The following is a 26,561-nucleotide window of genomic DNA, read 5'->3' as shown; positions in this document are numbered from 1 at the left end:
TTGTCTGATAGCTCTGGCTAGAACTTCTAGAACTATGTTAAATAAGAGTGGAGGAAGTGGGCAACCTTGTCTTGTTCTTGATTTTAGAGGAAAAGTCTTCAGTTTTTGCCATTTAATATGATGTTAGCTGATGGTAGGACATAAATGGCCTTTATTTTTTTATTATTATTATTATTTTTTGTATTTTTCCGAAGCTGGAAACGGGGAGAGACAGTCAGACAGACTCCCACATGCGCCCGACTGGGATCCACCCAGCACGCCCACCAGGGGCGATGCTCTGCCCACCAGGGGGTGATGCTCTGCCCCTCCGGGGCATCGCTCTGCCGTGACCAGAGCCACTCCAGCGCCTGGGGCAGAGGCCAAGGAGCCATCCCCAGCGCCTGGGCCATCTCTGCTCCAATGGAGCCTTGGCTGCGGGAGGGGAAGAGAGAGACAGAGAGGAAGGAGGGGGTGGGGGTGGAGAAGGAAATGGGTGCTTCTCCTATGTGCCCTGGCCGGGAATCAAACCCGGGTCCCCTGCACGCCAGGCCGACGCTCTACCGCTGAGCCAACCGGCCAGGGCCATAAATGGCCTTTATTATGTTGAGATATTTTCTTTCTGTACCCATTTGTTGAGTGTTTTAAACATAAAATGATGTTGTCTTTTATTTAATGCTTTTTCTGCATCTATTGATAGGATCATATGGTTTTTGTTCTTTGTTTTGTTGATATGGTGTATTATGTTAACTGTTTTACGTATGTTGAACCATTCTTGTGATTCTGGGATGAATCCCACTTGATGATAATGAATTACTTTTTAATGTGTTGTTGTATTTGATTTGCTAGTATTTTGTTTAGTATTTTAGCATCTTTTTTCATTAAAGATATTGGTCTGTAGTTTTCTTTTTTTGTGTTGTCCTTTCCAGGTTTTGGTATGAGGGTTATGTTGGCCTCATAAAATGTGCTTGGAAGTATTGCTTCTTCTTCAATTTTTTGGAAGACATTGAGTAGAATAGGAACCAAGTCTTTGAATGTTTGTTAGATTTCACTAGTATAGCCATCTGGCCCTGGACTTTTTTTTTTTTGAGGAGGTTTTTGTAGTTGTTTCTATTTTCTCCCTGCTTATGGGTCTGTTTAGGTTATCTACTTCTTCATGACTCAGTCTAGGAAGATTGTATTGTTCTAGGAATTTATCCATTTCTTCTAGATTGTTGAATTTGGTGGCATATAGTTTTTCATAGTATTCAACGATAATTCTTTGTATATCTATGATATCTGTGGTGATTTCTCCTCTTTCATTTTGAATTTTGTTTATACAAGTCCTTTCTCTTTTTTCCTTAGTGAGTCTTGCCAAGGGTTTGTCAATTGTGTTGATCTTTTCTAAGAACCAGCTCTTTGTTTTATTGATTTTTTCTATAGTTTTTTTGTTCTCCATTTCATTTATTTCTGCTCTGATTTTTATTATTTCCGTTTATTTGCTAGTTTTGGGTTGCCTTTGTTCTTCTTTTTCTAGTTCCTTAAGATGTGATGTTAAGTGGTTCACTTGGGCTCTCTCTTGTTTATTCATTTAAGCCTATAATGATATGAACTTCCCTCTTATTACTTCTTTTACTGCATTTCAGATATTCTGATATGTTGTATTGTCCCACTCATTTTTTAGAAGTATGTTGTTTAATTTCCACATTTTTGTGGTGTTGTTTTCTTCTTTTTTTGCAGTTGAATTCTAGTTTCAAAATTTTATGGTCAGAGAATATACTAGGTATAATTTCAATCTTTCTGAATTTGTTGATGTTAGTTTTGTGGCCCAACATATACTCAATTCTTGAGAATGTTCCATTTATATTAGAGAAAAATGGCATTTTGGGATAAAATGTCCTGTAGATGTCTATCATATCCAATTGTTCTAGTGTTTTGTTTAAGGCTCATATTTCTTTATTGATTTTCTGTTTGGATGAATGATCTAGAACTGTCAGCGGTGTATTGAGGTCTCCAAGTATGATTGTATTTTTGTCGGTTTTTATTTTTAGGTCAGTCAGGAGCTGTCTTATATATTTGGTGCTCTTTGGTTTGGAGCATATATATTAAGAAGTGTTATGTCTTCTTGATTCAATGTCCCCTTTATCATTATGAAATGACTGTTTTGTCTTTGATTACCTTTGTTGTCCTGTAGTTAGCATTGTTATATATGAGTATGGCTACACCTGCTTTTCTTTGGATTTTATTTGCTTGGAGAATTGTTTTCCAACCTTTCACTTTGAATTTGTTTTTATCCTTGTAGCTTAGATATATTTCTTGAAGGCAACATAAAGTTGGATTTTCTTTTTTGATCCACTCTGCTACTCTGTGTCTTTTTATTGGTGAGTTCAATCCATTTACATTTAATGTAATTATTGACGCTTGAGGGTTTTCTATTGCCATTTTATATATGGCTTTCTGATAGCTCTGTATCTTGTTTGGCTCTTCTCTTTTGTTTATCTGTCATTTGTTTTTGTTTGGTTGTATTCCCTACTTCTTTTCTCTGTTTCTTCTTTTTTAAGCCATGTGTTTCTGTAGTGGTTTTTTCAGGGGTGGTTACCATCAGGTAATAAAGAATATATATATCATATTCATTGTAATACATTATCATATAAGTGCTTCTGCACTCCATTCTCCTTTGCTACTGTTAATCTTTGTCCTCTCCCCTTTTTTGTTTTTGTTGTCACAGATTAATCTTGTTTTTATTGTTTCTTATTGGAGCTTTTACTTGTGATTTTGTTTTGTTTTGTTCTTTGTATCTGGTTGGATAATCCCATTTAGTATTTCCTGAAGTGGGGTTTTTCTGGTGATAAATTCCTTCATCTTTTCTGTATCTGTGAATATTTTTATTTCTCCTTTGTATTTGAAGGAAACATTGATGAATATAGTATTCTTGGCTGGAAGTTCCTCTCTTTTAGTACTTTAAATATTGGAGTCCACTCTCTTCTGGCTTATAGAGTTTCTGCTGAGAAATCTGATGATAGCCTAATGGGCCTTCCTTTATATGTTGTATTCTTTTTTTCCCTGGATGCCTTGAGCATTTTTTTTTGTCATTGGTTTGTGATAATTTCATTATGATGTGTCTTGGAGTAAGTCTGTTTGGCTTAAGGTAACTCAGTGTTCTGTTTGCTTCTTGAATTCGAGGCTCCAGTTCTTGCTACAGGCTTGGGAAGTTCTCATCTATTATTTGTTTGAATATGTTCTCCATTCCATTTTCTCTCTCTTCTCCTGATATACCCATTATTCTTATGTTGCTCTTTCTGATGGAGTCAGACAATTCCTGTAGGGCTTCTGCTTTTTTAAAATTTATGAGTCTCTCTCTTTCTCTCTCTGTAGTGTCTCTAGTTGCCTATCTTCTATGTCACTAAATTCTCTCCTCTATCTGGCTTGTTTTATTAGCTAAGCTTATTACCTTGTTTTTCAGTTCATGTATTATTGAGTTTTTCATCCCTTTTTGGTTCCTTTTTATAGTTTCAATTTCCTTGGTGGATGTATTCTTTTTGTTCCTTGAATTGTGTTTTGAGCTCTCTAAATTGCCTTTCCATGCTTTCTTGTATTTCCCTGAGTATTTTTAGAATTTCAATTTTTAATTCTCCATTATTTAACTCCAAGGTTTCCAAGCAATTGAATTTTTTTTCTAGAGATTTTTCATCATCTATCTGAGTTACATCTCTGTCTTTTGTATCCATGATATTTGATTTCTTTTTCCTTAATGGCATTTAAGAGTGGTATTGTTAATAACTCTAATAAGAGATAATTTAAAAAACAAAATAAAAATTGAAAAAATACAGTGAATAAATAAAAATTCTATTATGGTAAGTGGAACAAAAACTACAGAGAATAGAGAGCCAGAATTTAGGGAGAATTACAGATTAAAAATGAAGTAAGAAACACACAAAATGCCACAAAGAAAAATATGAACCTAAAATAAAATAATTTTTGATAAATGACGATCAAACGAGAGATAAAGAAAAAGAAAAAAAAGAGAAAAAACAAGTTAAGGTGTTTGAAATGTAACCCTCATTAAAAAAACAAGAATGAAAAATGAAAAATGTAACATCTATGAATAATGAAGTTCAAAAGGAAAAAGAAAGAATAAAACAGAAAGAAGGTAAAATGACCAAAATGGAAAAAAAAGAAAGTTATAAAAAATGTAATTTTTCCTGGTTTTGAGATGTATCTTCTTTTTATTTTTGGTAAGTGATGCTGTACTAAAGGTTTTGCTCCTGTGGGGCTCTTGAGCAGAGATTTGCTGTTGTGTCACTATGGCAATGACATAGGCTGGGCCTTAGTCTCGTTGGTAGGCGGGGATTGTTAGGGTTTGGAGGCTCCAACAATGGGAGACTCAGTTTTCCAGGTGCCTCTCCCCATGTCTCTCCCTCCTGAGCTAGCATCCTAGGGACTCAGCTGTGAGGTTTGCCCCAGCCACTGCTTGCAGAGCAAGAGGCTCCAAGAGCAGCCAGGTCCTTCCTCCAGTACCACTCAAAGCACAGTTCCGGGTAAGGCTGTGCCAACCAGAGCCACCAGCAAAAAGCAGGCAGGGCTGGGATCTGATTGCAGGTCTGGCACCTTTCTAAGGGCCGGTGGACAGATCTAGTACATCTCAGCGTGCGGCAGGCTGGTTGCCAATTGCAGATCAAGCGACTTTTTAAGGGCCCCCGGGCATGTCTAGTATGCCTCAGCGCTCTGCGGGTCTAATCTTCACAGGCTTTTCCCTTGTGCCCTGCTTGGTAGCCTGCAGCAATCCGCGTGTGCGCCCAGCCCTGACTTCTGCAGTGCACAAGGAGATCTGCTCCCGCCCACTTAGGCGCACAATGCCTGTGATCTCAGTCAACATTCCTGCTGGAAATGCAGGAATGCACTTTGTATCTGCTCGAGGAGGTGCCCCACCTGGAAAGGTCCAGGGCTAGGGATCCCAGCTCTTGTGCACTTCTGTGCTACTGGTTGGGGAGCCAGGACTACATAGAAATTCTGGCTATAGTCCACGCAGATGTCCATAGCTGATAACCTCAGGTGTAGCTCTACAGCCTGTGAATGCGCGTGCCCATGCCAGAGGCGCCAGGTGGAGCCACTCGCACACTGCCTGTGATCATGGACCTGGGAACACACAAAGCCACTCTAGCGCTGGCCTCCATGGGCAACCCACACAGGCAACCTCTGTCAGAGCCTGCCACCTATGCAGGCCCCATGTTTGCGATCTCAGGCCGAGCCAGTGCGCTCTCTCCTCTGCTTGATCATCCACCCTATCCCAGCTTCTTCCCTCTACCCAGATCCTCTATTTCTCTCAGTTCCAGACGAAAGTGGCCCTTCCTCAGATCTGTGAAGAAAGCGGAGTACTCTGTTCTCCATCTTATTTCCTTCAGAGTGGATTATATATTCAGCCACCTTTATGCCCAATCATACCTTTGTCTGATGTGTTTATATTTCAGTTGCTCCTGAGATTTTTTTCTGTTTTTAGTTATTGAATTTGTTGAAATTTCAAGGGGAGATATCAGGAGCACCCCTCACGGCGCTATTTCTCTGACATCACTCTCGAGTTGCCTGCTTTTTAAAAACATTTTTTGAGGTATAATTGACAAAAAATAGGCTATACATTTTTAAAAATTATTTTTTAAAGATGTTATTTTATTAATTTTAGAGAAAGGAGAGAGCGAATGGGGGGTTAAGCAGGAAGCATCAACTCCTAGTAGTTGCTTCTCGTTTGTGCCTTGATCCAGAAGCCTGGAGTTTCTAACCTGTGACCTTGGCATTCCAGTTTGATGCTTTATCCACTGCACTACCACAAGTCAGGCTAGCTGCACATATTTAAAACTGTATAGCCTGATAGGTTTTGAATATGAATACATCATAAAGTCAGTACTTTATTTAAAATAGCATCTCTATCACCACCACCCCAAATTTCCTTGTGTTGCTTTGTAATTTTGCCCTCCTGCTCCTTCTCCCTCCCTCATCCCATAGGTAACCTAATCTGTTTTTATTTTAGTTATCTGTCACTATATTAATTTATATTCTTGAGTTTTATATAAATAAAATCATACAGTATGTACTATTTTTGTCTGTACAAGTATTTTGATGTTGTATGTATCAATAATGTATTTCTCTTTATTATTGAATAATATTTCATTATATAGTCATCTTTAAATCCACTAATCTTTTCTTCTGTGATGTCTGATTTGCCATTATGCTTCATCTAGTGTATTTTTCATCTCAGTGTAATCTTCATCTTTAGAAATTTGATTTCGACTTTTTTTATATCTTCCATGACTTTACTTAACTTTTTGAACAAACTGGAGTTATTAATAACTTTTAAATGTTCTTCTGTCCTAATTCTAACCCTAAACATGTGTATTTACAATTTAGGGAGTTTTAGTACAGTGGTACCTTGACACACAAGCACTTTAAATCACAAGCAATTTGAGAGACAAGCGGTCACTTGTGGGATTTTCCTTTAAGTCATGAGCAGATATTTGAATCACGAGCTTCTGCCACCCTCCACTAGATGGCCTGCTGAACGTTCTGAAGGGGAGGAAGAAACAAGGTTTTTGTTGAAATGGCCTCAAAGTGAAAGCAAGGAAAGTGTGGCAAAAAGGCCAAATGTCAGTGAAGAAAATGATGATTGTTGGGCAATTGAGTTTGTAAAATTTGTATTTTCTGAGATACCTCACTTTTATTGTTAAAAATGGCTCTGGGCAGCTGTTTGTGCAATTGCTAATTACCTTCCTGCTCAGGGAGGCTCATTGTTATGCTAATGTTGTTGGAGAAGGTGTTTTCATGCCAAAAAGTTTTGAAAAGAGCAGAGGGAGTGACGTCATGAAAATGGCGCCGTGAGCAGCGCGTCCAACAGATCTCCCCAAAATCTCAACAAATTTGTCAACTAGAAACAGAAAAATTTATCCTAGGAGCATCCCGGAGTTCCACACACACACTGAAAGCAAAAGGACTGTTGCTGAGGAGGGAATACGCCTGTGGTGAGTCAACCCACACGTGCAGCTGCCCGTGCCGCGTCCCCGGGAGTGCCGGCAACCACCAGCGTGCTCTGAGAAGCCGCATGCCCCCCCCACCAGCCGCGTCCTGGGGAGTGCCGACAACCACCGGCGTGCTCTGAGAAGCCGCGCGCGCGCAGGCGCCCCGAGCCGCCGCGTCCCGGGGAGTGCCGGCAACCACCGGTGTGCTCTGAGAAGCCGCACGCGGGCGAGTGCGCGCCCCGAGCGGCCACATCCGTGCTGGCAACCACCGGCGTGCTCTGAGAAGCCGCGCGCACACGCAGGCGCCCCGAGCCGCTGCGTCCCGGGGAGTGCCGGCAACCACCGGCGTGCTCTGAGAAGCCGCGCGTGCGCCCCGAGCCCCCACGTCCGTGCCGGCAACCACCGGCGTGCTCTGAGAAGCCGAGCGCGCGCGCATGCCCCGAGCCGCCACGTCCGTGCCGGCAACCACCGGCGTGCTCTGAGAAGCCGCGCGCGCCGAGCCCCCGCGTCCCGGGGAGTGCCGGCAACCACCGGCGTGCTCTGAGAAGCCGCGCGCGCCCCGTGCCACAGTCCGGGAGGGGTGCCAAACCTGTCTTTCCTAGTCAGGAGATTCTCTCCGTGGACGGGGCACCTCACCCAGCCATTCGAGCTAACAATCAAGCGTTGGGCGAGGGGCGCGCAGGCAACCTGAAATACTCTCTGGAGCACAGCTGCGGATCCAATCACTGAAATTAGCTTAACCCACGAAATCTACGCACCCACGGGGCTCTAATTGATAAGATCTCTCCCAGTTCAGTGATCCAAGACAAGAGGCATAACATTTTTCAGTGCCTTTCGCTAAAGGGGCGGGGGCAATATCTGATTGACAGAGCCTCCATATTCAGGGATATACCTAACAAGAGGGACTTGGCAGATATTAAGATCTATATAGCAAGCAGCGAATAGTGCATCTTCTTTCCAGCCAAAACAGGCTACAAAGTGTGGAAAGCCTGGGTTGAGTGGTCCAACTGAATGGTAGGCACTGAACAGTCACCTTGACAACAATTGACTCCCAGCCCCACCTGATTACGCTGGAGGCTCTGACTGCCAGAGCCTTACCCAGAGCCTTGGGCTGAGTGAGGATAGAGTGGGGATTTCCCAGCTCTTTGAGCCTCTTACTCCCCAGACAGAAGCAGTGGCAGCCTCATAGCTGGATCACCAGGCTGCTAATTCAGAAAGGGGAGACTAGGGGAGAAACTCCAGGAAAGCAAACTCTCTCTCATTGTTGGACTCTACAAACGCCAACAAGCCTTGACTACCAGCGAGACTAAAGCCAATTATATGACATTGCCATAGAATCCCATCAACTGCAAATCCCTACCTAAGCGTGACACAGGGGCAGAACCTGGGGTACAGAGTCACCGACCAGGAAGAGGGAGAGAAAAGAAAAAGGAAGAAGTTAACCTCTCAATATCAAGAAAAATCCACAGACTTTATAACTTGTTCCACTAATTCTTTGTTGTTGTTGTTTCTCTCTTCTTTCTTATTGCCTTTATTTGTATTTCCTCCATCTCGGTCCTTTTATTCTCTGCCCATCTTATGCTACCCTTTTCTTGAACTACACTACCCATGAGTGTTACATTTTATTTCTTTTCTTCATCCTTACTCTCCCTTAGGGTTACACTCCAAAACCCTTAACTCTCACTCTCTCCCCTTTTGATTTCTTTTTGTTTTTTTCCCCTTTCCTTTTTTTCTTCCTTCGTTTCTCTCTTTTTCTTATTTTTTCCTTTCTATTCGTTCCTTCTTTTCTCCTTTTACTTTTCCTCTCATTTAATCCTCAATCACGAACAAATTATTTAATTTGGGACTCAAGTTTTTTTTTGTTGTTGTTGTTGTTTGTTCTTTTTTTTTTTCTTTTATTTTCTGCTTTTGTTTTTGGTTTTCCATTGTTTGTTTGTTTTTGTGGCATTTTGGGTACTTTTTACATTGCTTTTTAACTCACTAGCATTCCTCCCAACCCAAAGTCTCCATTGTATTTAGTCTTCACTCCACTTAATACAACAGATTTTTACTTATTATTTTTATTTTTTTCTTCTTTAAATATTATTTTTTCTCTCCTTTTTTCAGTTTCCCTCTTATCCCTCTCACTATATCTCTTAGTCGACCATCACTTACAAGCAAATCATTTTATGCTTGTCTAAGATATCCTCCTTTTTTTTTTTTTTTTTTTTTTGCATTTAGTAGGTCCCTACTCCCTTTTTTGCCCCTTGAACTCTTCACCCCAAATCAGGCCCTCTGTTATAGGCAGTTTTTGTTCCATTTAGCATAATATAATTCACAGGTCATCACAATATTTACCTAAAGAGGTGAGAGGAGGGGAGGAGAAGAAAGAAAAAAGGGGAAAATAATAAATCATTACTTTTTTTGAGTGTGGAGTGTTTTTCTTTTTTTTTTCCCCCTTTTTATTCTTTATTAATTCTAATTAACAATATCAACAAGACCACCTTCAGATGCCAATAAGAAAAAGGAAATCGAATATTATGGATACAAAAGATAGAGAGGTAACACAAATAGATGTGGAAAGATCTATGGAGAAAAGATTTAACATACTGGAAGCCTTGGAGCCAAATGACAGAGAATTTAAAATAGAAATCTTAAAAATACTCAGAGATATACAAGAAAACACAGAAAGGCAATTTAGGGAAATCAGAAAACAACTCAACGATCACAAAGAATATATTACCAAGGAAATTGAAACTATAAAAACAAATCAAACAGAAATGAAAAACTCAATTCATGAACTGAAAAACGAGATAACAAGCTTAGCTAATAGAACAGCCCAGATAGAAGATAGGATTAGTGAAATAGAAGACAAGCAACTTGAGGCACAACAGAGAGAAGAAGAAAGAGACTCAAAAATAATAAAAAACGAGAAAGCCCTACAGGAATTGTCTGACTCCATCAGAAAGAATAACATAAGAATAATAGGTATATCAGAGGGAGAAGAGAAAGAAAATGGAATGGAGAATATACTCAAACAAATAATAGATGAGAACTTCCCAAGCCTGTAGAAAGAACTAAAGCCTCAAATTCAAGAAGCAAACAGAACACCGAGTTTTCTTAACCCCAACAAACCCACTCCAAGGCACATCATAATGAAGATGACACAAACCAATGACAAAGAAAAAATTCTCAAGGCAGCCAGGAAAAAGAAGAATACAACATATAAAGGAAGACCTATTAGATTATCATCAGACTTCTCAGCAGAAACTCTACAAGCTAGAAGAGAGTGGACCCCAATATTCAAAGCCCTGAAAGAGAGAAACTTTCAGCCAAGAATACTATACCCATCAAAGCTATCCTTCAAGTATGAAGGAGATATAAAAATATTCACAAATACAGAAAAGATGAGAGAATTTATCATCAGAAAGCCCCCACTCCAGGAAATACTAAAGGGGGTTTTCCAACCAGATTCAAAGAACAAAAGAAAACAAAACCACAAGTAACAGCTCCACCAAGAAAACAATAAAACCAAACTTAAACTGTGACAACAAAAGAAAAAAAGGGGGAGAAAGGATGAAGATTAACAGTAGCAAAGGACGATGAAGCGCAGAAATACTCATAAGAAAGGGTACTACAATGAATATGGTAGGTACCCTTTTCATTACTTAATGGTAACCACCCTTGAAAAAACCACCACAAAAACACTTGACTTAAAAAAGGTAGCAACAGAAGAAAGAAGTATGGAATACAAACAAACAAAAACAAACGATAGAAAAACAAAAGAGAAGAATCATACAAGATACAAAACTAACAGAAAGCAATTTATAAAATGGCAATAGGGAACCCACAAGTGTCAATAATTACACTAAATGTAAATGGATTAAACTTACCAATAAAAAGACACAGAGTAGCAGAATGGATTAAAAAAGAAAATCCAACTGTATGCTGCCTACAAGAAACTCATCTAAGCAACAAGGATAAAAACAAATTCAAAGTGAAAGGCTGGAAAACAATACTCCAAGCAAACAACACCCAAAAAAAAGCAGGTGTAGCAATACTCATATCTGATAATGCTGACTATAAGACAAAAAAAGTACTCAGAGACAAAAATGGTCATTTCATAATGATTAAGGGGACACTGAATCAAGAAGACATAACAATCCTTAATATATATGCACCAAACCAAGGAGCACCAAAATATATAAGACAGCTACTTATTGACCTTAAAACAAAAACTGACAAAAATACAATCATACTTGGAGACCTCAATACACCGCTGACGGCTCTAGATCGGTCATCCAAACAGAGAATCAATAAAGATATAGTGGCCTTAAATGAAATACTACAACACCTGGATATGATAGACATCTACAGGACATTTCATCCCAAAGCAACAGAGTATACATTTTTCTCTAGTGTACATGGAACATTCTCAAGAATTGACCATATGTTGGGCCACAAAGACAATATCAGCAAATTTAGAAAAATTGAAATTGTACCAAGCATTTTTTCTGATCATAAAGCCTTGAAACTAGAATTCAACTGTAAAAAAGAGGAGGAAAAACCCACAAAATTATGGAAACTAAACAACATACTTCTAAAAAATGAATGGGTCAAAGAAGAAATAAGTGCAGAGATCAAAAGATATATACAGACAAATGAAAATGAAAATACAACATATCAGAATCTCTGGGATGCAGCAAAAGCAGTAATAAGAGGAAAGTTCATATCACTTCAGGCCTATATGAACAAACAAGAGAGAGCCGAAGTAAACCACTTAACTTCACACCTTAAGGAGCTAGAAAAAGAAGAACAAAGACAACCCAAAACCAGTCGAAGAAAGGAGATAATAAAAATCAGAGCAGAAATAAACGAAATAGAGAACAGAAAGACTATAGAAAAAATCAATAAAACAAGGAGCTGGTTCTTTGAAAAGATCAACAAAATCGACAAACCCTTGGCAAGCCTCACCAAGGAAAAAAGACACAGGACTCAAATAAATAAAATCCAAAATGAAAGAGGAGAAATCACCACAGACATCATAGATATACAAAGAATTATTGTAGAATACTATGAAAAACTATATGCCACCAAATACAACAATCTAGAAGAAATGGATAAATTCCTAGAACAATACAACCTTCCTAAACTGAGTCATGAAGAAGCAGAAAACCTAAACAGACCAATCAGCAGGGAGGAAATAGAAAAAACTATTAAAAACCTCCTCAAAAATAAAAGTCCAGGCCCAAACGGTTATACTAGTGAATTCTATCAAACATTCAAAGAAGACTTGGTTCCTATTCTACTCAAAGTCTTCCAAAAAATTGAAGAAGAAGCAATACTTCCAAACACATTTTATGAGGCCAACATAACCCTCATACCAAAACCAGGCAAGGATGGCACAAAGAAAGAAAACTACAGACCAATATCTCTAATGAATACAGATGCTAAAATACTAAACAAAATACTGGCAAATCGAATACAACAATATATTAAAAAAATAATACATCATGATCAAGTGGGATTCATCCCAGAATCTCAAGGATGGTTCAACATACGTAAAACGGTTAACGTAATACACCATATCAACAAAACAAAGAACAAAAACCACATGATCTTATCAATGGACGCAGAAAAGGCTTTCGATAAAATACAACACAATTTTATGTTTAAGACTCTCAACAAAATGGGTATAGAAGGAAAATATCTCAACATGATAAAGGCCATATATGATAAACCATCAGCCAACATCATATTAAATGGCGTAAAACTGAGGACTTTCCACCTTAAATCAGGAACAAGACAGGGTTGTCCACTCTCTCCACTCTTATTTAACGTGGTGCTAGAAGTTCTGGCCAGAGCAATCTGACAAGACAAAGAAATAAAAGGCATCCATATCGGAAAAGAAGAAGTAAAGGTATCACTTTTTGCTGATGATATGATCCTATACATCGTAAACCCAAAGGACTCCACAAAAAAATTACTAGAAACAATAAACCAATACAGTAAGGTCGCAGGATACAAAATCAACATACAAAAGTCCATAGCCTTTCTATATGCCAACAATGAAATATTAGAAAACGAACTCAAAAAAATAATCCCCTTCACGATTGCAACAAAAAAAATAAAATACCTTGGAATAAACATAACAAAGAATGTAAAGGACCTCTATAACGAAAACTACAAGACATTGCTAAGAGAAATAGAGAAAGACACAATGAGATGGAAAAATATTCCTTGTTCTTGGATAGGAAGAGTAAATATAATTAAAATGGCCATATTACCCAAAGTAATGTATAAATTTAATGCAATTCCCATCAAAATTCCTATGACATTTTTTAAAGAAATGGAACAAAAAATCATAAGATTTATATGGAACTATAAAAAACCCCGAATAGCTAAAGCAATCCTAAGGAAAAATAATGAAGCTGGGGGCATTACAATACCTGACTTTAAACTATATTATAGGGCCACAATAATCAAAACTGTATGGTATTGGCAGAAAAATAGACACTCAGACCAATGGAACAGAATAGAAAGCCCAGAAATAAAACCACATATATATGGTCAAATAATCTTTGATAAGGGGGCCAACAACGCAAAATGGAGAAAAGAAAGCCTCTTCAACAAATGGTGTTGGGAAAACTGGAAAGCCACATGCAAAAGAATGAAACTCGACTACAGCCTGTCCCCGTGTACTAAAATGAATTCAAAATGGATCAAAACCTAAATATAAGATCTGAAACAATAAAGTACATAGAAGAAGACATAGGTACTAAAATCATGGACCTGGGTTTTAAAGAACATTTTATGAACTTGACTCCAATGGCAAGAGAAGTGAAGGCAAAGATAAATGAATGGGACTACATCAGAATAAAAAGTTTTTGCTCAGCAAGAGAAACCGATACCAAAATAAACAGACAGCCAACTAAATGGGAACTGATATTTTCAAACAATAGCTCAGATAAGGGCCTAATATCCAAAATTTACAAAGAACTCATAAAACTCAACAACAAACAAACAAACAATCCAATAAAAAAATGGGAAGAGGACATGAACAGACACTTCTCCCAGGAAGAGATACAAATGGCCAACAGATATATGAAAAGATGCTCAGCTTCATTAGTTATTAGAGAAATGCAAATCAAAACTACAATGAGATACCACCTCACCCCTGTTAGATTAGCTATTATCAACAAGACGGGTAATAGCAAGTGTTGGAGAGGCTGCGGAGAAAAAGGAACCCTCATACACTGTTGGTGGGAATGTAAAGTAGTACAACCATTATGGAGGAAAGTATGGTGGTTCCTCAAAAAACTGCAAATAGAACTACCTTATGACCCTGCAATCCCTCTACTGGGTATATACCCCAAAACCTCAGAATCATTGATACGTAAAGACACATGTAGCCCTATGTTCATTGCAGCACTGTTCACAGTGGCCAAGACATGGAAACAACCAAAAAGCCCTTCAATAGAAGACTGGATAAAGAAGATGTGGCACATATACACTATGGAATACTACTCAGCCATAAGAAATGATGACATCAGATCATTTACAGCAAAATGGTGGGATCTTGATAACATCATACGGAGTGAAATAAGTAAATCAGAAAAAAAACAAGAACTACATGATTCCATACATTGGTGGAATATAAAAACGAGACTAAGAGACATGGACAAGAGAGTGGTGGTTACCAGGGGTGGGGGGAGGGAGGACGCAGGAGGGAGGGAGGGAGAGAGTTAGGGGGAGGGGGAGGGGCACAGAGAAAACTAGACAAAGGGTGACGGAGGACAATCTGACTCTGGGTGAGGGGTATGCAACATAATAATGACAAGATAACCTAGACATGTTTTCTTTGAATATATGTACCCTGAAATATTAATGTCATCCCATTAACATTAATAAAAATTTATTAAAAAAAAATAGCAGAGAAGGAGAAAGGGAAGGAGAAGGAAGCCACACAATGATAATTAAGCAAAGTAAAAAAAATAGCAATTAAGTTTAGCAATAAAGTTACATATCATAAGTAGTGTGTAAGTTAAACTTTGCAATTAAATGTAGTGTTAAGTGTGTAGAGAGTAAGTTATGTTAAGCGATATCACATGAAATGAAAACCTCCTCTGCCAGTCTCCTCCCCTCCACCAGCATCTTCACCTGACCTTGAAGGTAAATACACTTTATAAACCAGTTTACTTTTTTACATTCTCTCTTGTGTGTGTGTGTGTGTGTGTGTGTGTGTGTGTGTGTGTGTGTGTGTATAATGTATTTGTTATTTATAAAGTACATTTTCTTATTTAAAAGCATATAAAATAAAAATTTAGTATGGTTTTTGGGGGCTGGAATGGATTAATTGCATTCTCATTAATTTAAACAGAGAAATTCAGTTTGACAAACGTGCAAAATGAGTCATGAGCTTGGCCATGAAACAAATTAAACTCATGTGTCAAGGTACCACTGTATAGTTACAAGTTGTACAACCATTACCATGATCTAATGCTAGAACATTTTATCACCCCAGAAAGAAACTTCATACCCATTAGTAGTCACTCCACATTTTGTCCTTCCCCCAACCCCAGATAACCAGGTTTTTGCCTCTATGGATTTGCCTGTTCTAGATATTTTGTATACATGGAACTATATAATATGTGACATTTTGTATCTGGCAACTTTCACTTAGCATAATATTTTTAAAGTTCATCCATATTATAGAATTTATCAGTAATTCATTCCATTTTGTGAATGAGTAGACTCCATTGGAAGGCTATAATACATTTTGTACATTAAGTTGATGGACATTTCGGTTGGCTTATGTTTTGACTATGATGAATAATGCTGTTAAGAATATTTGTGTACAAGATTTTGTGTGCATATATGTTTTCAATTCTTTTGAACATATAGCTAGTAGTAGTGGAATTACCAGGTACTATGATAGTTCTATGTTTGATTTTTTGAGGAAACTCCAAACCGTTTTCCACAATTGTTGCACCACTTTGCATTCCCACCAGAAATGTATGAGGATTCAGATTTCTCCATATCCTCATCAACACTTGTTAGAGTCCACCATTTTGAGCATACCCATTTGAGTGGGTGTGAATGGTGTATGTTTCTATTGCAATTTATCTATGAACTAAAGATATTGAGCATCTTATTATGTGCTGTTTAGGTATTTGTATATCTTCTTTGGAGAAATACCTTTTCAAATCTTTTGCCTTTTTTTAAAGTTGGGTGATTTATCTTTTTATTGTTAAGTTGTAATTATAGATTTTTGGGTAGCAAGTTCTATCAGTTACTTGATTTGCAATATTTTCTCCCATTCTGTGGGTTGCCTTTCACTTTCTTGGTAGTGTCTTTTATGCACAAATTTTCTTAATTTTGATAAAGTCAAATTTACCTATTGTTTTAGGTTGCTTGTACTTAGGTATCATATCTGAAAAAACTACTATTAAAGGTCACAATTCATGCCTATATTTTATTTTAAGAAATTTATCATTTTAGCTCTTACATTTAGGTCTTTGATACATTTCAAATTCATTTTTGTATATGATGTGAGGTGGGATCTAACTTAACAATTTGCATGTGGCTACCCAGTTATCTCAACTCAATTTGTGTAAGACTGTTTCCTTATTGAATTATCTTAGCATCCTTGTCAAAAATCATGGGTCATAAATATATGGGTTTATTTCTAAATTTAGTTCAATTCCTGATCTATATTTCTATCCTAATATCATTACCACAGTCTTCATTACAGTAGTTTTATAGTCAGTTTTAAAACCAGGAAGTGTGAGGCAACCAACTTTGTTGTTCCTTTTCAAGATTATTTGGTTATTCTTTGTCCCCTACATTTCCTGATTAATTTTAGCATCAACTTGTCATATTCTGTGTAAAAGCCAGCTGGGATTTTGTTAGAGATTGCATTGGATCCTGAGCAATTTGAAAAAGGTCTTAAGTCTTTCAATCCATGAACATAAAGTGTCTTTCTGCTTACCTAGGTCTTATTAAGTTCTTTCAAGGTTGTTTTGTAGTTTTTTTTTTTTTCTTTTTTACACTGTACAACCTCTTCAGTGCTCACAGCCCACAGGTAAGGCAGCCAGGCAATGGTTCAAGGCTGCAGTTTACTCTGGCATGGGTATACTATGAGAGGATGTTTTATAGTTTTAAATGTACAAATGAATTTCCACTTCTTTTGTTAAGTTTATTCCTAAATACTTAGTTCTTTTTGCTTTTATAAATGGAATTATACACTTAATTTCATTTTATGATTGGCCACAGCTAATGTAAAATAGAGATAGAATTGATTTTTGCATGTTGAACACATTTATTGGACCTAATTCTTATTTGTGTGTGGATTATTTAGAACTTTCTGAACACAAAAGTATGCTATCTGCAAATACAGATAATTTTAATTCTTTTAATTCTAGGTGCCTCTCACTTCTTTTTCTTGCCTAATTGCCCAGGCCAGAACCTTTAGAACAATGTTTAATCAAACAATGTTGAATAGATGTGGTGTAAACAAATATTCTGGTCTTATTTCTGCTTGTTAGAAAAAAGCTTTCAGTTTTCACACGTAAATATGTTAATTATAGATTTTTTTTTTGTAGATTCCCTTAATCAGTACCCTTCTATTTCTGTTTTGCTTAGTGTTTACCTCATGATATGTGCTGTATTTTATCAAATGCTTTTTCTTCATTTCTTGAGATCCTGATGTGGTTTTCACCTATTATTCTATAAGAAGAATAAATGCATTCCATTAATTTATTTTCATATAGAAAATAATCTTACATTTTCATATAGAAATGATCTTACATTCCTGTAAAAAAAATCTTAGTTGGTCATGGTGTACAATCCTTTTTGTGTGTTTCTGGAAATTTTTGCATCTATATTCATAAGAGATATTGGTCTGTAGTTTTTATGTGATGTATACCAGTAGAGCCCGGGCTCTAAATTGATCAGTCATCCTCAATTCAACTTCCCTGCACAGTGGGACACTCCAGCTTAACAGTAGGGCTGGCAGCCTCTTTGAGACTACTCTTGAGGTGGCTGTGAGGATTCTGCTTATCAGTGCTGAGACCAACTGCCACCAGAGGAAAGACATGACCAACACACAAGTTAGTTGCAAGACTCACACAGGCAATTTATTACTCAAAAATCATTTTGGCTTGCCTGGGTACAGCTTAAAGGGCCCCTGTCATCATGCTCCTTTTGGCTGTCCTTGGTCAGAGCAGCGTGGAGACAGACCAAGTTCAAGGTTGGAGTCTGGGCAACTACCACAGCAGGTGAGCCCCTTAGCTTTAGTAGTTTTTCTGGCCTATGCCAGAAATAGGTGACAATCTACAGAATTATCACCCCAAACCAGCTTTTTGGAAGTTCCTCACAGGGAGCCCTTCTTATGGTAATCTACCAAAATGTCACATCAAGCCACTTTTAAGATGTTCCTAGGGAAGCTTCTTGTTTATGTTAACCTACAGAGTGATGACATCAAACCACTTTTTATCTATATATAACTTTACACACACAATAACTGGGCCCTGAGCAAAAGACAGAGTCTGCCTATGTTATCTGTACATACTAGATTAATTCCTTCCAGATGGCATAGCCTTATTCACTTTCCTTAATTGCTTTTAGTATTATATCCTAACATTTCTATATATCTTCCATATTTTAATTATTTTTATATATTTAATTACTATAACATATTACTATAACATGATGTCTTTGCTTGGTTTAGGTATGAGGGAAATACTGGCCTCATAGGATGAATTAAGAATGTTCCTTACTCTTCTTTCTTTGGAAGAGTTTTGAAAAAAGGGTTCTTTAAGCATTTGGTGCACTTCACCAGTGAAGCTCTGGTTTTTCCTTTTATGAAGTTTTTTAATTTTGATTTTTATTTTTTGTATTTTTCCAAAGTTAGAAGCAGGGAGGCAGTCAGACAGTCTCCCGCATGTGCCCAACCAGGATCCACCTGGCATGCCCACCAGGGGGCGATGCTCTGCCCATCTGGGGCATTGCTCCATTGTGGCTGGAGCCATTCTAGTACCTGAGGCAGAGGCTATGGAGCCATCCTCAGTGCCCGGGCCAACTTTGCAGCAATGGATGGAGCCTTGGCTGTGGGAGGGGAAGAGAGAGACAGAGAGGAAGGAGAAGGGGGAAGGGTGGAGAAGCATATGTGTGCTTCTCCTGTGTGCCATGACTGAGAATTGAACCTGGGACTTCCACATGCTGGGCCGATGCTCTACTGCTGAGCCAATGGGCCAGGGCAAGCTTTTTGATTATGAATTCAATCTCTACTTGTTAGGGGTCTATGCAGATTATGCCCCCCAACCCCCAGGATTTAATATTGTTGCTGTTTGTTATTGTCTGTTTGTTTAGTAACTTTCTGGAATTCACTTAATTATTTATCATACATAGTCACTGGAGGCTCTGCTTGATTAGTTTTCAGTTGATGATTGGACAGTGATTCCCTTAGCTACCTGGAGCCAATGATCTCCAACCTTTGCCGGGTGCTTCTGTGTGCTTGAGTAGGAACCTTTATCAATCAATCAGGCAAGTGACAACTCTTCTTTAACCTAAGGTCCTACTTATACAGAGCCTTGACTTTGGCCAGAGGTGAAAGTGTAGGAGGCCATTTTCAGAGGTTTCTTGAGCATGTGTACAGTCCTGGACATGTACACAACCCTATGCCTGTCCCTGGCCTTCTATAGCGTCCTATGAATATATTGAAGCTTTTCAAAGCTCTCATGAACATCTCATTCCCCAGCTTTTCCTTTTAAGTTCTATTTTTGGCTAGCTAGCCTATTGTTTTTCCCCAAGTGTGATCTACCTCCTCTGGAAGCTGCAGAATTAAATAATGGTCTTTAATTCAACAATTCAACAAATGTCCCTGGAGAAAAAAGATTTTTAATAGTGGGTAAGTTCTAGTTAAGTTGAATAAAGACAGCCTTGCGAGTGGGGTCATCTAAAAATCCACCAAACAGTTCAAATAAAGACATGTCTCTGCAATGGAACCTTTGAAAGATGTCCAACCTTGTTCTGTCCCTGTGGTGGCTGCCAGGCTGCTGGTTCCACCATATTTGCAGGGTTTTTGATTTTCAAAGCTACTATGGAGCTGGTGAGGGAGAATGGGCATAGGACAAATTAAACCATGACCAAGCTCCTTCTTCTGAGATCCAGCCTTGTTTATTGAATAAATGCTTCCTAGATTGCTTCAAGCCTTTGGTTAATTTCCAGAGTTCTGAAAAAGTTAATTCTGACAAATCTTGCCAGTTTTCTCATTGCTTTTATGAAGGAAAAAATTTTCAGAGGTCCTTTGTCAATTTACTCACCCCTCTGGGTGTGTTTTGGTAGATGAATTTTTCTCCTTTTTATGGGCTATATTTTCTTGCTTCTTTGTATGCCAGTTAACTTTTTATTGCATGTCAGACATTATGAATTTTATCTTTTCAGTTACTGGATTTTTTTTGATACATATATTTTGATCTTTGTTCTAGAATGTAGTTATTCTGTCTGGAAGCAGTTTGATCTTTTCTTGTCTTAATCTTTAGGTTTGTTACAGATATCAGTGCCTTGTTTAGCCTAGGGTTAATTTATTCCCCTTTATGGTACCAAGACCCTTCTGAGTATGCTACAGATTGTAGAATATATGTATATAAGATTTGCCAGTTTGGCTAGAGCCCTGGTCAGCAAGCTGCGGCTCGCAAGCCACATGCAGCTCTTTCACAAAATACCACGTGCAGGCACTACCTTGATAAGGAATATACCTACCTATATAGTTTAAGTTTAAAAAATTTAGCTCTCAAAAGAAATTTCAATTGTTGTACTGTTGATATTTGGCTTTGTTGACTAATGAGTTTGCCGACCACTGGACTAGAGGGACCAGACTATATCTGATCCCATGTGAGTACCAGATGGAGTAACTTCTATGTCTTTTGATTGGTTCATTCCTTGGCCTCAGTTGGTGTCCTCACGTGTATGTACTCACTGGTCAGTACTCTGCTGTTCCCTAACAAATGTACCCTATTTCAGGTAAGAACCTTTACATAGCTTTTGTTTCTCCAAAGCTGTGCCTTTTGGGATATAAATTTTCATTCAATTCAGATGGACTTAATAGGATAATAGGTAAAAAAAGACACAGGCACCACAAACAGACAATCTAGCCTGGCTATGGACATATGAATCTTTGCATTTATTGGTACAATTCTGGGAAAGTTATCTAGTGTCTCTTATCCTTTGTTTACTCATCTGTAAGTGAAGCTAATGAATAGTATTATTGTGGGGATAACATTCATATTATGTGTATGTGCATATTTATATTTATATATTTATGTGTATATATATGTATGTATGTATATGCATATACCTGGTAAAATTAGGCCCTGTTTAAGTTAAGAATATTGTCTCCACTTGTAATTCTTTTTCAGTGTGCTGGTAACTGTGGATTTAGTTACCGACAGAGAGTTACATATTGCATTGAGATTCGTTCTACTGAGCTATATAAGCTCCAACAGCTTTGGCCTATAGACTATCGAGAATGTCCTGTTCTGCCTTCACCTCAGGTTTACAAATGCAATTTTAAGAGCTGTTTGCATATGGCCACTTGGAAAGTTGGTAAATGGAGCAAGGTCAGTATATAATTATGAACTGAAAACCTTCTGAATGAGAATTCTAGGTGTGGGATGCCTAAGTATCTGCATATCTAACTAGTTCCCAGAATTGTTTCATACCATTGTTGCCTAAAAACCATTTCATCAGTTATTTGTATAAATATCTTAGCTCTTTTTCTATGCTTACTATAACTTACTATGCTTACTGCAACTTACGTCTATTTCTCAAAGAGCCTTACACAGTAGCTTGCATTTGGAGTAGATACTTAAAAAAAATTATTGGTTAAGTGAAGAAGTAAATAAATCTAATATGTAATAAAAATTAATTGCACTATATTCCATTTCCAATGTAATGAATAGAAAGCAAGTAAATATTGCTTTGCAAAAAGCATATAACAACAGGAAAAAACTAAGTAGCCTTAAATACCAACATTAATGTTTATCAAGCATTTATAATATACTATTGATATAATTATACAAAGTAAATAAAAAGGAGCCAATAACTGAGAAAAGACAGATTCAGGCTAATGCCTAAAGATTCCTCCCACCTGTGACCGTCCAATCTCTACGGTACTTTTGTATCTGCAGTAGGTCTAGTCACTAATGATCATCAGTTTGTTCTGAAAGGAGCTAGCCTGAGAAGAAATATGAATTTACTGGCTTTATTATCTGTTATATACTTTACCTTCAAATTTTATTCTGTTTGCAGTGCTCAGTGACTTGTGGAGTTGGGGTAATGGAGAGAAGAGTGGAATGCATGGCTGAAAATGGTCTGTCCAGTGACTTATGTTTAAAGCGTTTAAAGCCAGATGTGCAAAAGAAATGTTATGTCAATGAGTGTAAGTAATAGACTTTAAAAATCTATCTAATACCTAAGTGTTCCTGAGAAGTTTTAAGTAAAATTTGAAAATAAACATCTGTAGTAGTCACATGCACAAAATGAAGTGCCTATTTTTTAAGAGTATAATATTTGTGTGATTGAGTTAAATTCATGCTGTGTATGTAATTTTTTCATTATTGTTAAGTTGTATTCACTTGTCCTTGAAGGTGAAACATTTATCAGCTGCAAAGAACTCCAAGGGAAAAACAACATTACCAAGGATGGTGACTATTACCTTAACATTGAGGGGAGAATGATAAAGGTATTATGAAAACAGTTCCCATTTAATTTTAATATTGTTGCCTTTGAAAAAGCTTTTCTAGGTGTTTGCATTTTCCCTTTATAGGTCTATTGTGCAGGTATGAACTTGGAGAACCCCAAGGAATATATATCATTGGTCAAAGGTGAAGAAGACAACTTTTCTGAAGTGTATGGTTTTAGGTATGAGATGTGTTTTGGCTTATCAGTGCATTTTTTTTTATGGTCCTTTAAGAAAATCAGATGTTTCAGCATTCAGAGTGATACCTGAGTAGCTCACAAGTGGGACAAGTAATTTAGAAGCAGATGAGCATATTAGGACTTATGTTAGATGTTGACCATGTCTGTTCAAACATAAATACTTGAGTATTAACATGTACTCACAGAGAGTTAGACTAAGAATGATACTGTTAATGAGCAGTGGGAGAAGAAGAGGAGAGAATTTAAGACCTATGTGCATTTTCATAAAAATCATATTTCAGTAACAAAAGCTAGGAGGACTAGAGTTGAATTGTTTTTCAATGCTCTTGAATTTCTCATTGATAATGTATGTGTTAACCTTGAGTGAGTTTTTCTTATTCATTGAACTTGTAGAGACTGCCATATTGAAGAGTGTATGTTTTATCTTCCACTTTCAAAGTTTACCTACATTGTGAGCTGGTAGCTATATCTAGTGCTAAAAAATATTCTAATGTTGTTACAGACTACAAAACCCATATGAGTGTCCTTTTAATGGAAGTAGGAGGCAAGACTGTGAATGTAAAAATGACTACCTGGCTGCTGGACATACTGTTTTCAGCAAAATTAGAATTGATCTTACTTCGATGCAAATTAAAAGTAAGTGCTGAATCTCTATTTGTGAAATGAAAAGCCTCTCTTTGCTAATGAAAGTCCAACAATATGCTGGCATATATAATATATGCTATAGCAAGGTGCCTATCATTGGGCAATAATTACGTAAGTTGTTTTTTTAAGTTATTAGCTACATACTTTCTCTACAGTGACATAAACCTTAGGGACCTTTAATAAAAATGTAGTGGTACTGACAGTGGTAAGATACATGGTGTCCTTCTAAGATATGACCCTCTACCTTAAAATCCCCAATTACATTAAGAATAAAGTTAGTATTTCAATATAACCATATAAACTTTTTGCAGGGTTTAAAGTAATTTCAAATTATAATTTGTCAAGTATTTTCCCATAAATTTACTCGTTATAGTTGATGCAATTAAAATGCATTTACAGAAGTTTAGTGACTTGTCCTAGTTTCATCCAGTTGATAACTGGCATGGTGGCTGGTTAAAGTCCCATTCAGAGATCTCAGATTGTGGACCTGCTGCCTTTTGGGAAGCAACTTATGGTCAAGTCAAAACATATTTATGGCCTGACCAGGCTGTGCCGCAGTGCATACAGTGTCAGACTGGGATGCAGAGGACCCAGGTTCGAAACCCCATGGTTGCCAGCTTGAGCACGGGGTCACTGGCTTTAGTGTGGGATCATAAACATGGCCCCATGGTCTCTGGCTTGAGCCCAAGGTCATTGGCTTGAGCAAGGGGTCACTCGCTCTGCTGTGGCCCCCCTGGTCAAGGCACGTATGAGAAAGTAATCAATGAACAATGAAGGTGTCGCAATGAAAAATTGATGCTTTTTATCTCTCTACCTTCCTGTCTATCTGTCCCTATCTGTCCCTCTGTCTCTGTATCTCTTGCTAAAAACAAACCAACCAACAAACATTTATGAAAGCTAATATACACTGAGCACCCTGCCATCCTGGAGGTCACATATCTACAGGAAAAGGCAAAGAACTTGTTTTTAGAAGTAGAAACTCTAAATCACAATTGAATCATCAATGCCTAAGACAGTATGTAAGTCATAAAAAGAAACAAAAAATGTTTTTTATAATGAAAACATGAATACATAATCTCTAAACCATTCATCTAACTTGACCCATCAGCATCATTTGGCTTTCAGGATACCATACTCTCATTATTTTCTTCCTTTTTTGGCCATTCTTTCTTCATTCTGTTTCTCAACTTGGCTAATTACTCTTCATTTTTCACAACACTGAATATCAGAGAATTTCAGGACCTAGTCAGGCTTAAGGGATCTTATTCAATTTATACATTTCAAATACCACCCATTGGATGACAGTCCCAAATGTTTATCTCCAGTTTGGACTGCTACCCTAAATTCTAGTATTAAATAGCCTGTTCAGCATATCCATGTGAATGTCTAATAGGCAGCTCAAACTCAATGTTATCTAAAGTTGAACTTTCAGTATATTCCTCCAACTACTTATTCTATCCTAATTTTTTACCATTTCAGTAAGTGGCAATTATAATTTTCTAGTTACTCTAGCTTAAATCTAGTAACATCATTAAATCCTCCCTTTGTCTCATACCTTCGTGCAATCCATTGTCACATTCTGTCCAGTGAATCGTCAACACACAGGCTGCTGTGGACTGAATTATATTCCCCAAAATTAATATGATGAAGCTCTAATCACCCTTGTGATGATATTTGGTCATAAGGAGGTAATTAGAGCTAGATGAGCTCATGCTGGAACTAGTGCTCTTACGGAAAGAGGAAAAGATACCTATCTGTGCCAAGTAAGGATATAGCAAGAAGACGACCATCTGCTAGCCAGGAAGGAGACTCTCATCAGAATGTTACCGTGCTGACACCCTGGTCTCAGACTTCCAGCTTCTAGAACTGTGAGAAATATATTTCTGTTGTTAAGCCACCCAGTTTATGGTAGTTTGTTAGGGCAGCTCTAGCTAAGACACCAAATCTCACTTCTCACTTCCTCATGTGCTTTGGTCCAAGTACACAAGATATTTTCACCTGGTTTATTATACCTGCTGGCTGGTATTCTTGTTTACTCTCATAGCATTCAGGTTCCATTTCATCTTTCTTTGCCTCCTGACCTAGATTCTCTTCTCCACAGAAACATAAGCCACATCATATATTATACATCATCTCATTTCTTCTTTTTTTAAACATATTATTTGATCTTTAACAACCCTGAACTTTGCTCAGAACTCCCCAAACATTTCCTCTCTAACTCACTGTAAAATCGAGAATCCTATCAACGGTCAACAAAACTCATCATGGCCTCTCACCTCCATTACTTGTCTGCTCCTTCCCTGCACACTCCCCTCTTGCACACTCAGCTCCAGACACATTTGTCTCTTTGCTGTTTCTTGAACACATCAACCATGACCTCACCTTTGCACTTTCTGTTCTACTTGAACATAATCGGGAAGCTAATGCAGTAATTCATATAGGAAGTGATGAGGGCCTAAATTAAGAACATGGTTAGGAAGTATTAAAGAGGTAAACTTCGTGGGATTTTCTGACAGAAGATTAGTAACATGGAATATTTAGAAAGATTTCCAAAATAATAAATGTATGATGATATATATAGTTCAGTGAGATGAGAAATCCATCAGGAGCAAAATGTTTGGAGAAAAATATAATGCGTTTAGCTTTGGGTATGTAATGTTGGTACTTTGGATATGTAATGTCAAAGCTATTTGTGGGTCATCCAGATAATGATGGAAGAGATATTAAGGATGATCTAAAAATTGGGTCTCTGCTGCCCCAGCCCTACCCATCATAAGTGCCATACAAAAGAGTACTGTGTGGATAAATACTTAACAACCAGCTCTTAACTGGGAAAAAGAAGTCTGATTTATAGTATATGCCAATTTCCATGGTGTATGTAATTTCCACCATGGCCAATTTTTAGTTACCAACATGGGCTCATTGTATACGGAGTTGGGAAGAGACACCCACAATTGGTTCTCATGATTTGGTAATAGCTGACTCCAGCATACCATAGAAAGCCTTATTGTTTTGGAAACTGTCCTTGGAGATATA

General features: G+C 37.6%; 1 protein-coding gene across 1 annotated transcript in view; it reads left to right on the top strand.

Moving 5' to 3' along the window:
• Nucleotides 1-26,561, top strand: part of ADAMTS20 (ADAM metallopeptidase with thrombospondin type 1 motif 20) — a 223,736-nt gene that overhangs the window by 177,892 nt on the left and 19,283 nt on the right. The window contains exons 32-36 of the mRNA XM_066258150.1: nt 21,359-21,559; nt 22,251-22,380; nt 22,589-22,683; nt 22,768-22,862; nt 23,383-23,516. Coding sequence (XP_066114247.1) covers nt 21,359-21,559; nt 22,251-22,380; nt 22,589-22,683; nt 22,768-22,862; nt 23,383-23,516 — 655 coding nt within the window. The remainder of the gene's footprint in view (nt 1-21,358; nt 21,560-22,250; nt 22,381-22,588; nt 22,684-22,767; nt 22,863-23,382; nt 23,517-26,561) is intronic.

This window comes from Saccopteryx bilineata, chromosome 2 (genome assembly GCF_036850765.1).
Source record: "Saccopteryx bilineata isolate mSacBil1 chromosome 2, mSacBil1_pri_phased_curated, whole genome shotgun sequence".
Lineage (NCBI taxonomy): Eukaryota > Metazoa > Chordata > Mammalia > Chiroptera > Emballonuridae > Saccopteryx > Saccopteryx bilineata.
This window is presented reverse-complemented; position numbering and strand designations above follow the sequence as displayed.